The following is a 15,616-nucleotide window of genomic DNA, read 5'->3' as shown; positions in this document are numbered from 1 at the left end:
GTCACTTTCGGCTCATGAGAACAATTCTGTCCTGCTCTACACACTGCTAGCACGAAAGCTATAACATTTCTAAGCTGTGGAAAACACCCACAGCATCTTTAATTGCAGACTTACACAGATTATCACCATAGTTAATTACTGAATTCCCTGCAACTCAGTTGCACTTCCCATTGAGGGATCTCTGAGTGCCTTAAAAATGTTTGCACAGTTAATGTAAATAACCTGACATGCCATGGATTACTGTCAGCCTCATCCTGTGAAGGAAGATGGGTGCCATGTCTGCTGATAGTTCCTTCCCACAAGACCTTCCTACTTATGTGTGTAGCATTACGGCTTACTAAACAGAGAATTTTAAAGAAACAACAAGCATATTTTAGGTTTTCAAAATATAAAGCCAAGCTAAAACACTGAACATACCCCACTGGATTAAACAGATGTTGTATGGCAAAATATAGACATCCTTTGTACATTTATTTCCGTGGCCTTAGATAAGCTCATATAAGAGGTCAGCTGCAAAGACAGGTGAAAAAGGGGGAGCCTGAACAGACCAAATTTTCTTTCCTATATGTGGCTACATTTCCCTATGCTCCTATAAAAGCTCTATGATTCCTTCTTTCCTTTCCCATATTTACTTTAGAACAGATGAGAATGAAAGGTGGTCCTGTATGAAGTGCTCTGGGATTTTTTGAGAGACTCAGCTAGGCATCTATCTTTCAGGCAGAATCAGGCCTTGAGGAGTACGATTTAGCAAATCCTATTTGACTGAAAATGAAGGAACTCTCTGAGAATATAGTCAGATCTAAAATGACTAAATCCATCCTCTCTTTTCTCTTAAAAGGAAAAAAAAAAGAGAGAGAGAGAGACCAATCTACAGCATCCTTGGAGAAACCGCACTTACTGAAAAGGAGCCAAAGTTAGGATTTCTATCAACTGTCATTCTGTCAGTCTTTTTTCCATGTAGTTTTCTACAGTCAACAAGAACATTGTGTCCACCTTTCCCCCCTTCTAAAGCATGGTATTGCCTGAGCTTTTTCTATTACCTCCTGGACACCACTTCTTAGTGGCATTACTAATGGACCCTAGGATGGGTGCTCAAGTGTTGTTTAACTGGTTTTCCTTTGTAGGAGGAGAATCTGACCCTAGGATAACTCAAAGCACTTAATTCAACTCCTGCCAGTTCTTCCAGTTTCACATCCCCCATTCTTTCATCAAACACATCAGAACAGAATTATAGCACCAAGAAATGCACTTAGGTCACACTATCACACAATATTCTGGACAAAAAATTGAGGCAAGGAAATGACCATTAAGCCTAAATTTCTGATGTTTCATTGATAAAATAGTTAGTCTTCTCTTTCGTTAATTATAAGACGATATCGCTGGCAGTCATTGGCTATTTTCTGTAATAACTATTTTGTCTGTGTCCTTTAATTTCCTCAATTCAGTCTTCTGACTTTTACTCAGAATAATATCTTATAAAAGCCCACTAATGAAATGCCTCATTAGCTGCTTTCTTATGTTACTTCTGTCTTGGCAACGCCACTTAGAATTCAAAGTACGGAAACAGTAGTACACCAGCAATTGTGAAGGACTTCAAAACGCTCTGCATGAAGGGTGCTCTAAAAATTCAGCACTGAATATGCAACCTTTACTTGTGGCCGTAACTGTTATGTTAACAGCGCTTGATCAGAAAATGACATAAGCTGTTTGTTTTTCCACTGAATTTAAGTATTTTTAGATTAGTTTAAAATACACACGTGAAAGCAACATGTGAATAGAACTCGAGAATACTGTTTTAGCTGACTAAACCGTAGAATTGTAGTTTAGAATAACCAAAATGATCTGAGTTTCTAAAAAAAGAGCATCATTTCTGGTTTACAAAAACTTGCAAAACATGAGCAGTTTTAACCCTTCTTTTATTCCAGTCTTTTCAATGTACTGTAATAGACATCAGATTAAAAGTGTTCTCAAGATATGCATTGATTTAAGTAAGTTTCTCTTAATGTAGATTAAATTCAACAAATAGATATAGAAATAGAATGCCTTCTCCCTTTCTAAAAAGCTAAGATACAAAAAATACTAATTTTTAGACTTAATGTTATTTTCTTCAACTTGAGAGGATTTTCATTACTGAGACAAGAGGCTGGGATTATTGGTCATATTATCACATTGCTTTTTTACAAAATACTCTGACTTCAGACAGAAAGCAATATAACATAAAACAAAAGAATAACGTTTTGTCACCCCGTCATTGTATACTTGCAAAGATTTAAAGAGCAATTCTCCGCTAGAAATAACATCTAGTCTTTCTTGGAATCTTACTGATGATTTCAAGAAGCTTAACTATTGTAGAGATAAGTAAGTTATTTTAAGAACAAAACCAATCTCTTACTTGGTCCTCAAAGGAGATTGCCTGGGCAACATCTCTGGGAAATCCATCAATCACTATGCCCTCTTCATCAGGGATCTGCATTAATCTCTGCTTTATCTCAGTTATTGTTGTTTCCTTTCACAGAGAAAATAAGTTACTTATTTAATATTGTAAAGGAGGTTTTCTTGACGGTGCATGTTAATACAGCACGTACAAATCTTCAAAAGTAAACATTAACACAGGATACATTGTACCTGAGGGGCCAGTTCTCCAGTAGTAATTATTTTGGCAATTAGACTCCATTTTCTATTGCTGCTTGTGCTGTGGATCTTCTTCCTTAACAGTTCACCAACTGATATGTAGTTAAATCCATAACGTTCTGCTATTTTCAAACTCTGCGTTCCTTTACCACTTCCTGGGCCACCTATTGGTAATTATAAGCAAAACATTAAATTAACCTTTCATCTGAAGTACCCAACCACATGTGAAATCTTGGCTATCAGCACCTATTTCCAACCATGATTACAGCAAATCTTACAGTTGCATGACTTGTTACCAGCCACTTAGAAACGGATCTCATCTACCCGATCATAAAGGTAACAGTTTGTAAAATGGATTAAAAAAGAATACAAATCTACTTGCAAATTAAAAATAAACATGTTCTCTTAAGCTTGACCCGATTCAAAAGCTGTTCCTGGAAAGGAATTTTTCTTGATTTGTAGTAAAGGATGAGACAGATGAACTGGTCCCTTTTTGAACTCTGTGAATCTGAATATAGATCCAGATAGTCTGAAGCGTATTCATGTCCGAAAGAATCATACTTGACTAAATAAGCCAATGAAATCAATGGACTAGTCATGAAATGGAACTAATAAAATCTGCTCCTAAATATGCTCGCATGAGTTTCTGAGGTTTTCTAATTTTAAAATACAGAAAAATATTAAATAATCAGCTATGATGTTTCCATAGTGATTCAGTACAAGGACTTTTATTGAACCACGCATACTTCTGGTACTGATGCTTGAAGCATCTGATAGAGAAACAATTTGTTAGGTTCAGCTTGCTGGACAACTTGAATAGAGACCCTTTAGTATAGCGGAGGCAGAATAGGTAGCAAAATCCCAGAAAACAGCTACATTATATAGCAAAGTGAAGGTCAGCTGGACAGCAGAAGCAAGAATGCATGTAAAAAAAAAACCACACTATGTCTGAATTAAAAGGACGTGTTACGATGTGAGGAACAGAGAAACTGGAATCCAGTATGTAAAAATAGGGAATTGTTTTGATACTAATAAATGTTTATATATAGAAAAGTGTATGTTACTGAATAGCATAACAAAGCAAAACCAAATCAAATGTTTTGATATTAATTCCTAACACTAAGTAGCTATATTTTGTGAAATTGTGTGTGACAACATTGGATTTTATTTCAACAAAGAATTAAGATTTATTAAAAAATCATTTAACTCTTTCTTACATCACCTGCATTATTCCCATAAATAGCTTTTAGGCATTTATATAAGTAATACAGCTTTGACTGAAGAATAAGGTTTACAGTGCTGCTTCGTATATGGTTATGACATCTCTGTGTAACCAGGTTCGAACCTGTGCCCCAACTTTACATGTCAGAGAGCTTTCAGTGTCACCAGCAGTCACTAGGAACTCTTCTGTACCCCTAATGCTGTGATGGCAACTCTCCACCTGGCCTTTGCAATGGAGATCGGGACCCATGGGAAGAGAATGCACAGGGAAACTTGTGTATTGTTAAGGTGTTCCCATACCCTGCCCACAGCCAGTTATACCCTTTGGAAAAAAAGGCTTTATCATTACCCAATTAGTTTAAATAATGCTTAAATCAAGCCAGGTTAAGTGCAAATATAATAATTTATCTGTAACATCCAACTAGTCAATACAGCTATAGATGTGTTCATAGAACACACAACCAAAGAAATTAAAGAAAAACTATCTTATCTCTCCACAGTAAGGTTACAACTGAAAAATATTTTTCCCTCATTCAGTTTACTTGCTGTTTTGCTGTTTCTCTCCTAAAAAGGCTCATGCTTGCTTTCCTCTTTCGGCTTTTTTGGCTTTTACAGCTATTCTTCCATTTCAGTTCTTCTAGGTGATCTAGATGGGCTTAGTTTTTTCAGCTTGAACTCCTTTCATGGACAGTTTAGCTATCCTCTTTGTTAGAATAAAGGATGTTTCCCTTTTGTAGATACGCAAGCATCTGAAATACTAGGAATCATCCCTTCCACCAAAGCGGCTACAAAACAATTCTGCTTCAGCTCTCCCCGCTCCCTTTGATGGCATGCTCAGCCTTGCCCATGAAAAATGCATTTCACCAAACCTTACATTGTGTTTCACTCCTGTGTCAGAAACGCACCTGACACAAACGTTCAAACAAAATAATTCTATGTAGTTTGCAGATTATTACAGGCTCTTGGCAATCTGGAACGACAGTACGTTTGGAGCAACTGATTCCTGTTGTCTTTTTTCTTATATAGATGAAAACAGCAGCACAAAGAAGTGCAGCTAATTGTTCAGTGATTGTTGCCAGTTTGTATGGAGCAGATTTTGCCAGGTGAATAAATAGGATTATTACCCGTTACTGCAATGTCTACTCACTCTGTGCAGTTCCATAAGCAACTCCCTCCCTCCGTATAAAACCACATACTGCAATCTAATGCGCATAGCATATAATAATGTATATTATATATGCGTTTATACATGTGTTACATTTATTACTATGAATTTATGTGGCTTTATTTACTGGCAGTAATCCTAACTACTGGAAAAAAGGGGCAATAGGTTGTGACTGTGCTTCGGAGCAAAGGGTTTAATACATACTGGAGCCAATGCTGTGCTTAATTCTTGCAGATATAAAACTTCCAAGAAAGGAAATACAGTTTATTTCCCTGGAGGCTCAAGACAAGTTTGAAACAGACTATGTTGCACCCCAGAAACAACAAAGATACAAAACACATATAGGTAACATGTAGAAAATTAGAAAATTTGACAACAAGGAAGAAAGTATCCCTATTCCAGCAGAGGTACGAAAGATGCCAGAAAAACAGAACTGTTACTTGAAAAAACATCAGCCTCTGTAAAACCATAAAATAGCTGAAAAAGCCTTTTTGAAACCAAGTAGACAGACTTTATACTCCTGTTAAAGAGAACTTTGCTTTGCCATTAAAGAGAAGCAGGAAAAAAATGTGTAGTTCGGCAGTTCTGTTCTTTCAATTTAGATTTGCAAGCAGAAAAAACCTAATAAAGTATTTGCTTGACCGTTCATAAACTTCTCATATATTTCGTTTTCTCAATCCAAAAATAACCCTTTATAGCAAGCTGGGATTATCCATTTACAATCTAAGCAGAAACATTCAGGTAATAAAATAAAAGTGATAGGACAAAATTACTTCCCACAGAAAATCATTATAATCTATTGAACTATGTATCCATTCCTGACTCTCTGATAAATCATACTGACACACTGTTCACAAGAAAGGAAAATCAAATCACTTTTGTTTTTTATTCTTTTCATATATTCTGAGATTATACATTACTCTAGGAAAGAGTGATTATTTTACATATTTCTTAGAAGATGTCTAGACTAGGGAACATTTGTTGCATCTAAAATGATGTTTGCTAACTGGTTTCAGGTGAAGATTTGTATGCCCAAAAAGTTCTACTAAAGCAGTTGTTTTAATCTAGTTTTGTAAATGGAAGTTCAACATTTCAATTTTGCTTATATTGTTGTAAATTCAAAATAAATTCATGTAATAAGATTCCTGAAAAGACTTATGATTTTAAAATCTACCTGTGGACTGGATTTAATAAATCAGTGGGCCAGCCGACTGCTGACAGCACTATCTTTGAACTGTCCTTTAAACTGTGATTATAAAAGGAAAATGTATTCTTTTAATATTAACTTATATTTTTAATTAAGTGCAGTTTAAAAACATACTGAACTGTGGGGCTAATGACACCAGGTAATGCATTTTTAAGATCTTTGTATTCATGCTGTATCAACAGTAAAAATGTGTTTGCCAAAATATGTTAGGAAGCACATTTTGAAACACAATCTAGTTTCCTAGTGTTATAATGCCTTAGAAACTTAATTTTCCAGTGATTCAGATGTGTGCCATCCTGGCTGGTTCCGTCTGATTTTTCTAAAATCCAGTCACATACTCGCTTTGCAGCTTTGTAGCTTTACATTGCACCAGAAGACTTTTCCGCAAACACAGAAAAAGAACAAAGCCCCCGCCTTTATAGGCGAGTCCTTTTTTGCCTTAGAGATACCTGGTTCATTATAAGGATGATAGATTTCAAAAAGCAATGAAGTTGTAAAAACCTTTATGGAAGCACTAAAAAGCATTGGGCTAATGCATTATTAAAGAAAAGTTCACCTAACACGTGAAGCAGAAAACCGGTCTTTAACTTCTATTCATTTCAGTCCCCACCAAGGAATGGGACCAGTGCTACCTCAGCTCAGCGGTATGGTTAGTTAGCACTAGTTAGACATAAATAGCTTGCTCAACTGAAGTTTTCCCTGGTTTTTTATGCAAACTGAAAAATATGCAACACATCTTTTGTGTACAATATTTGCCTCTTGAAATTAATAGCACCCTTTTTTAAATTTTCCCTCTTTCATTCAGTGTATTAGTTATTCTTTTATTCTTTCCAGTGTGTGTTTTTATGTGCTTTCTCAATAGAAAGTTGAATTTGGGAGAAATTTTCTTGATACTGTACAAAATTGGACAATAGCTGCTAAGCTACATATAGTATTGTGTTTCTATCAGATCATGCTGTAATAGACAGATTCAGAGGAGCTCAGTTGGAAAATAAACCTGAAATAGCTTTTGTGGAATGTTTACAATGTTCCCAATATAAATGGGGGGAAAGAAAAGCTCTGTAAAATCCATGGTCTGTTCACGATGTACTGGCACTCAGGGATTTCGCTTCGAATACCCCTGCACTCAGTTGCAGAGGTGAAAGCCAATCTCTCTTTATTTCACCTAGATCAAACCTTCATTCATCACTTTACCACAATAGGGCTACACGGATTTCAATGCATTAAGGGCCTTCCACGGTCACTGAAAAGGAGCCAGTTTTTCTCCTTTACGAAAAGGAAGGCTAGCTAATTAATTAAGATGAAAGAAAGACGTGTTATTTCTCCATCTAATGCGAGCTTTACCACTGAAGAGTGCACGGTGAGATCTGCATGTTGAGATTGGTAATTCCAAACCAGAAGATTAAGAAAATTCCAGTGTCTAAGCATTTCTTTTGGCATACCTCAGATATCTAGAAAAATGCCTGGGTTTCTGCTTTCAGTATATTCCAATATCACATTTCCAAGACCTGCTGGATGCAGAGCCTAGAGGACATGCTGTTCTTAGAGATCCCGCTCTATAATACAGAGAAGACATTTCTATTCTCTTTCACTATGCTACACACTATTCTCTGTTATGGAAGCAATATCTCTCTTTAATATGAATAAAGCTTTATAGACTAAAAATGTGATTCTCCATCACCTGGCACCTGTGCTGTAACTATTTAAACAGTCCAGAGAACCAGAGAATTAGGCCTGGTGGTAAAATTTCGAAAGCCAACTATCCCAGATGACAAGGAAACTGATTTGAAGAACCTAAATTCAGAAACAGAATAAAACATTGATTTAGACTTAAACTGCAGCTATTTCTTAATAAGCAGTATGCTTGTCTGGAAAGTACGAGCTGCTTAGCAAGGACACGAGACAGCACACACGAGAAAACCTGGGGAGAGAGCACAATTAACTATTGCCAACTGATCGCTCACTCTCCCTGAAGACGGCACAGGATTCATTCGCCAAATAGATCTAGGGATTAATTTACCAATGCAATGGACTAGTGACCACGTATGCTCGCTCCAGCTGGACATACCGATTCGTTTCCAAGGTACTAAATATAGAGGACAACAGTTCCCTACCACCTTTTTGAGCTGGCTTATCCAATACTTTTAAATATTCTTTTTTGTGAGCAGCTTTGAGTACAGCTATGACAGTGTTTTAGTTCAGATCCGGAACACGCTCTGGAAAAGTACTGATTCACATGGTGAAGCTGTTTTGAAATGCATGAGTCAGGTTCTCCAGCTGCTAATGGGCATCCAGTCTACAGAACGTGACCAGAGGTGCTCACTGTAACCCCTAAAGCGCTTACAGTTGGGATGCTATATCCTCAGCACTAATAGCTTCACTTTCTGACACACTCCAGTTGGGCTGCACCACTTGCTACAGCAGACGGAAAAATTGTAATTGAATACATCATATAGGCATTCAGTGTATTTGCAGTACAAATAAAAAGGCGAAGTAACAAAGACAAAATCTTGTCAAAATGACCCTTCCTTCATACCTATGACAAGGATAATTTTTGGTCGAGGTCTTGAAGGATCAAATACATCGTACTCCTCGATTAGCTCTGCAGTTTCAGAGAGGTCGGTGTCACTCTCTATCGAAAACTGTTGGATTGGAGGGAGTCGGTCATACCGTCGGTATGGGAAGTTAGAATTATCAGGCATCACTGTAAAATAGTAAGATAAACTGGGAATTGTGGAAATACACAGGAAACTCAAAATCTACTGTGTACACAGATTTAAGTATAATAAAGTATAAATATCTCTTTATTTTACAATGTACTTGCTGCTGCTTTATGAAATATTCCTTGCCTCTATTTAGCTGATTTATTAAACTGGAACCAGTAGGAGTCAGTTTTCTTTGGTCTTTCTATACAATCACGTCAGCTTTTCTGTGAAAATCTGCCCATAGCACCCAGAGCTCAGCCGTGGCCTCCGAGAAAAGCGTTGTATTGTGCAGATAACCTGTGCTATTAAGCAGAACTCTTTTGGTGATACATGTTGTACGCAGAGATAGTATCCTTGCTAATTAGTTTAATGAAATGCTGCATGGCAAGGACGAATAACTATGGCAACTGACAAATGAGCTAATTACTCTTTGTTAACATTACAAATAAAATAATTACAGGTATTAGTATGACATTTGCTTAGATTTTGAGAGCCACACCTTTTTCAAAGTGTTTATCATTTACATTTTATTTAGGAAATTAGCATATAGCTCCAATAGGAACTAGAAAATCAACCTAGTGTAACTGCATTGAAGTGATCATGTACGTCATCCAGAAGGACCAACTAAAAATATAAACCAAGTGCACTGAGTCAACTTTGCCCCTATCTTTGCAAATGTTTTAGGTAGGATATGGGAAATCTCTCCACTAATGCGTTAAACATGTACACAGCAACCATCCATCCTTACACTGCAAAATGATCACAATTTCCTCTCCTGCATAGCTTCCGTTATGGGAGGAGAAAAACAAATGCCAAAACACAAGGAAACAGAATCCTTGAGTTCTTTGCCTAAGGAAAATCAGAACGAGGCATGCTCTGCTATAGAAGTTAAGTATAAAAAAATTCTGGAGTGGATGTAAAAACCACCCACAGCACAACAAATACAATCATTTTTATACTTAATACATTACCATTCCTGAAAAAAGACCTCCTGGATTGTCCTCCATTGAGTGGAGGCAGGGTCTTCTTTTCTGGGCTGACAAAAGTGTCCCATTTCACTTTTTCTGACCCTCCAAGCTCTTTCACTTTCTGCAAACAGCCTTCCAAATATTCAATTGGGTCATCGGGTTTGTAACACATTAATCCATTCAACAGACTCTGCAACGTAAGATCAGAAATACTCGCTATAACGATAGATGCCAAGAAAAAACAGGCACTTGGACTTCTACTTTACACAGAGAAAGCCCATATTCCTTGAATATTCAAGACTCTCCATTTCAAGCCAATGCATGAGAGTGAGGCCTGAAAAAAAATGTATGATTTTGGTTTGCTGGTGTCACAAAAATGATTCAGAACAGGAAGCTGGTGGCTATGTCTTTATATTTGTCTGCTTGCGCTGCAATAAAAACTGAAAATAGTAAAAAAGTTCCCTCCATTTTTCCTGGAACAGCCACTGGGAAATATACGCAGGGCAGTGCATGGGCTAGGCAGCCCTAAAAGTTTGATATTCTGTGGGGCCTATGAGATCACTGAAATGCATCTTTTCCTAAAAGACCAGCGCACCCGCAAGTATCTTATCCATATTCTTGAGTCAGCACTTACACAAATAGTGAAAAAAAGATTTTTAAAAATCACAAAAAATTTTCAAAGATGACTCAAATGTCGTCTTGATCAATATTGGGAAAAAAAAACAACCCCAAAGTTCAAAGGTGCTTCCAGATTCAATTGACCAGAAGTCCCCAGCCGTTAGAAAACCCCTGCCTGCGGTATGAATTCTGCACCCATCGTACCTACGGGCATCACGGGGAGCGCGGCACAAGGAATGCCAGGCCCTCCTCTGACGCATGGGAATTGATTTGCCTTGACAAAGTGATACATAAGTGATCTTCCCACCTCTCCACAAGACAACTGCATCCAACCTTCTCTTAACAATTAATAAATGCCTTCCAAGATGATCTCTGTTTCTTTGTGCAAATAAACTTGAGGGCCACAGTTGATATTAGTAATAAATAGCTTCAATTCAGGATTTGCTCAGTTATTTGTTATTTACAGTTCATACAATAATTGCTATTTACACACGTTTGTATTTATACAGTAGGATATGCCTCTATGGCCTTATTATACTACTTAAACAATCACAGCAACTAGCCGTACATTTTTGCAGATATGCACCATTTTTTAAGAATTGCTAGCTCAAGCTTTGAGCCTCTCCAGAAAAACAGTTTTGTTTTCATCTCTCGTTAAACCGCTCACATTCTAAACGTGCTAGAGAACATTAGCCTGGACTACGTCCTGTAATTTTCAAATACCTATAAAAATGTCTAGCTTCAGAGCAGACCAGGGAAAATACATATGTGTGTATGTGTTTTATACAGATGGCAGGATGTCTGATTCGGAAAAGAAAAATAATCCGCATTTCACAGAGAAGTAATTACCAACCATTAGCAGCAGGTAACTTGTAGGAAGCTAAACAACCCTCACTGAACAGTTGTGGGGGTTTTTTCCCCTCCCAGACCGCTGCGAATCTGGAGCAAACCCGGCAGACGCCGCCCGCCCGGATTCCCCGGCAGGGCGGGCCGGGGGTCCCCCGCCCCGCGCCGCCCCGCTCCGCTCCCCGGCCGCGGGCAGGTGGGCGCAGCGCGGCCGCCCCCCGCCCGGCTCCGCCGCCGGCAGCCCCGGGAGCGGCGGTCCGCGGCAGCGCCCCCCGCCCCGGGCCCTCCGCGCTCCCCCCCGCGCCTCCCCGCGCAAGGTGCGCGGGCCGCAGCCTCCCTCCGCCGCCTGCTCCGTCCTTCCAGCCACCTTCAGCCCGCCGCGGGGTCCCGGCGCGGAGCACCCCCCGCACCCCCGACGGGGCAGAAAGCGCCCCCACCACCCCCCCCACCACCCCCCGCCTCGCCCACCTCGAAAAGCTGCGGGATCTCCCTGCGGGCCAGATACTCCTTGGCCTCGCCGGCGCTCATGCCGCCGGCCGGGGACGGGGCGCGGGTGGGCAGCGCCGAGCCCCGCTCACGGCACGGCGCGGCGGTGCAATGCGGGAGCCTCGGCGAGGCTCCGGCGGGCGGGCGGGCGGGCGGGGGGAGGAGGAGGGAGGCAGGCTGCCCGCCTCCCCGTCCCCGCTGCACGGAGGGAGCGAGAGCACGTCTTCCCCCGGCGGGGAGGAACAGCGTGCGCAGGCGGCCGGGGAAAGTTTCAGGGGGTGCCTGCGGGGAGGCACCGAGCGGAGGCGGGAGGGGCCGCGCCCGGCCGTGAGCCGCGGGCGGGCTGCCCCGGGAGAGGCCGGACCCCGGCTCCGGGGGGCCACTGGCTGCCTTTGCCGCCCTGGGGCGGCCCCGCACGCCGGGAGGGCGGTGGCGGCGAGTGCGGGGAGGGCTGAGCTCGGGGGTAGCGCAGAGGCGGTGGAAGGTGCCCGGCGTACGGCGGTCTCAGCCCTTGGCATCGGTTTCTTTTTGGCGTTTGGAAGAGCGAGGCATTTCATACGCTTTGGGCTGGTAAAAGGCCGTGAACTATGATCACTCGTGAGCATCTGTGATCGTGGGGTCACGGGAAGAGACCTGAGGACACCTCTGGTCCAAAGTCCTGCTCAGAGCAAGGGCAGCTCTTGAGGTTGGACCAGGTTGCACAGGGCTTTATCCAGTCTCATCTTGAAAACCCTCCAAGGATGGAGACTGTCAAGCCCCTCTGGGCAACCTGTGCTTGGCTGGCCTTGTGGTGGAAAAGGGGTTTCTTCTACTTGGTTAGCACCTCCCATGTCTCTGTCTCTTGCCCACCATTGCACCATTGTGAAGAGCCTTGCTCCAGCTTCTCGATAACCTCCTCACAGCACAAGCACTGTCCCCTCTACACCTGCCGCAGGCTGAACGAGCCCAGTTCCCTCAAGGACAAGTGCTCTCATCCCCACCCATCTTTGTGGCTGTCCACCCAACTCACTCCAGTTTATCAACATCTTCTACTGGGGAGCCCAAAACGGGATGCATTATTCTAGATGTGCCCTGAGGGGGGCAAATCGGGGGAGCTTCTGTGATATTCTGTCGCATACTGGAAGTCAGACGACATTATTTCAGTTGCTTTACTGTCCTATATCAAGTCTGATGTTCCAATTAGATTTTGATTTTGTTGATTATCTGTTCCAAAACAACGTCCATGCAGTCTCACTGATGCACACCCTAGCAGAAATAGGTTACGTTAAGTGCAAGCTTCTGAACAACAGTGAGGAACTGCTCTCTGTATCTCAGCATTTTTGGGACATGGAATAGGTCTCCTCAGAGTCTTCTGAGAAGCTTCTCCCCCTTGTGTGTGATTTGTGGATCAGTATCAGTATGACAAGCTCCTCCTTGTCAGCTGCAGCCATGTTGCTTGTTTTGCTGCGTCTGGAGTTAAACTGCCCTCTTTTCCCTCTGACACGCTTCCAGCTTTTTATGTAGACGTTTTCCTTTCTCCTTCCAGTCCTTGTTCATTCCCCGAACTGCTAAACACTGCCCCAGGGGCAGTCCCGTGATCTTCTGACAAATTGGGCTAGAAGTTTTTCCAAGTCATCCGGTTACTGCCAGCAGCTTCCACCTGAGGCAGCCACTAATGTCCCTTCGCAGCAGTCCACTGATGGATGGCCTGTTCTCTACTTCAGCTGAAGTATCTCTGGAAAGAAGTTTGGATTAGACTGCTTAAGATCCTTTCCAGCTCCATTTTCTATTAATCCAGTGGTGGCCACTTAGGGAAGCTGCAGTAATGTCGCTGAATTGGCACTTCTCATATGTTTAAGGAAGGCCTTAGTCCTCACTGGAGAGTTTAATCAGCGTTCATCTGCAGTCTTGCTCATCCTCCCATGAACTCTGGATGTAGCTTTAACCCTACTTTCTCTTGCTAAGATTTTAATACATATTTGTTGAAAAGCACAGTATCTTAATTTTGATTGAGTAAAAAAGAGAGCAGGCTCCACTGTCCTAATCAAATGATACGAGATAGGATTAGTTTTAAAAGACCTTAAATCAAGCTTGACAAGAGGAAGACTGAATTAAAGTAAATACATATTTCCTTAAAATAAGGTCTTTTCTAAGGAGGGCTAATGGAAGATGCCATCCTATTTAGGAAGAGAGCACTGTGTTTTGGCATTTTGTGGTTTTTGGGTTGGTTTTGGTGTGGTGGTTTTTTTTCTTAGTTTATACAAAAAAATTCAGCTGTATTATTGTCTCAGACAAATTCCATTTATAGGCTTTCAGTGTATATATTTTTATATACTCAACATTTATGGGTAAATTAGTATCTCATCCAATGTCCTGGACTCAGAGAAGAATATTTCCTTTCACATGCTTTCCATGGCATCTTCTTCAGGAATGTGAAAAATTTTTGTGTGAAGTCTTGTCTGAGATGTTTGTTTTTTACTCTAGGCTCCCAGGCATTTTGCTCGGTTAGATAACACTAACAGAAAATAAAAATTCTGGCTGTTCTGCCACAGAAGTATTATCATTATGCACATCTAAATTATTGTTCAAAAAAAGAGGGATTTCGAGCTGATTTTTGTTGCACAAAATCAAATTCTAGGTTGCAGAAATTACCACGTCAGAAAAAAATACAGCCATTTAGGAAGTCTGTCAGACTGAATGTGTGAAACGTCTCTGGAAAGGATATTTTTGGATCTAGTAATATGGTACCTCCTTCTAGAAGTATTTTGTTATGCATTTGCCTTTGGCAAAATCCCCATATTGAAACAGGGCCTTAGGTGGATGCTTCTCAAAAGCTCTGAAGAACATGGCAGCAAAGGATTAAGAATATATTAACTAAATACAAAGCTGGGTTATTCGTCGTTTCAGGTATGTAGGTAATGTAAAGGCGGCTCTTAGAAGGTTAGCTGATTGTCATTTAACAGTATCTGATCAAGAGTGTGGATGGACATCGAGTGGTTTTACTGCCTTAGAAAATAACACAGGATGCAAAAAAATGTTCACAGAAATGGGAACATGGATTTGAGCTCCAAAGCACTGCCCATTCCTGAGCGTACGGGCAGCTCTTCGTGGTACCAGGGTGAGGGTGAAGGATCACTTTGTTATGCTTCTACCACTTCCTACCTCTTCTGGAGTGGAAGAAGCTACAGTAGAAAGAACAAAATTTTGCTGCCAAAATGGTAACAGTTCTGGAAATTCATCTTGAAAACTTCTTATGGATCCTATCCTATTGGGCTGCTTTCATTCTCATTGGTTCCTCCCGTAAATACGTGAAGCTGAACAAACAGGAAATCCGTATGGGATCGGCAGGAATATGCTGCTCTGGGCCTTCTCTTCTTCTTGGTTCAACCAATTGCCTAACACCCCTAGCCTTTGGTCAAAGCTTAACTAGGTTCTATGTTTTCCCAAATCCCTTCAGAAGCCCCCAGTAATTCACGAGAGTCTTCTAGTTTTTTGTCTAGTGCCTGTCTGAGCACTAGTGGCTCTCATTTTTCCTATAAGCTGCTGCTCTGCTAGATGTCTTTATTAAATGAGAACTGATGTCCTTAGATTGATGCGCTTATACAGGCTGGTGCAAGATACGTGGACAGTTTGAGTTTGTAGATTCTGTATGTGAAACGATGATGTGTAGCCTTTTTAATAGAATGTGCTGAATTATGTGTTCCCGATCCAGAAATGCATTTACTGTAAAGGCAGAACTTACTTGCAGCCCCATATTGTGCCTAGTGTGGTGTAAATTAATCCAAGATTG

General features: G+C 40.9%; 1 protein-coding gene across 1 annotated transcript in view; it reads right to left on the bottom strand.

Annotated features, from left to right (window-relative positions):
• AK5 (adenylate kinase 5) overlaps positions 1–12,160 on the bottom strand; it is a 96,858-nt gene extending 84,698 nt beyond the window's left edge. The window contains exons 1-5 of the mRNA XM_075097899.1: positions 11,830–12,160; positions 9,901–10,087; positions 8,761–8,928; positions 2,626–2,795; positions 2,393–2,506 (exon numbers count right to left, since the gene is read on the bottom strand). Coding sequence (XP_074954000.1) covers positions 2,393–2,506; positions 2,626–2,795; positions 8,761–8,928; positions 9,901–10,087; positions 11,830–11,889 — 699 coding nt within the window. The 5' untranslated portion in view covers positions 11,890–12,160. The remainder of the gene's footprint in view (positions 1–2,392; positions 2,507–2,625; positions 2,796–8,760; positions 8,929–9,900; positions 10,088–11,829) is intronic.
• Positions 12,161–15,616: the final 3,456 nt, after the last annotated feature.

The sequence above is a fragment of the Phalacrocorax aristotelis genome, chromosome 6 (assembly GCF_949628215.1).
Source record: "Phalacrocorax aristotelis chromosome 6, bGulAri2.1, whole genome shotgun sequence".
Taxonomy (NCBI): domain Eukaryota; kingdom Metazoa; phylum Chordata; class Aves; order Suliformes; family Phalacrocoracidae; genus Phalacrocorax; species Phalacrocorax aristotelis.
The sequence above is the reverse complement of the archived record's forward strand: the minus strand, read 5'-3'. Positions and strand labels throughout refer to the sequence as shown.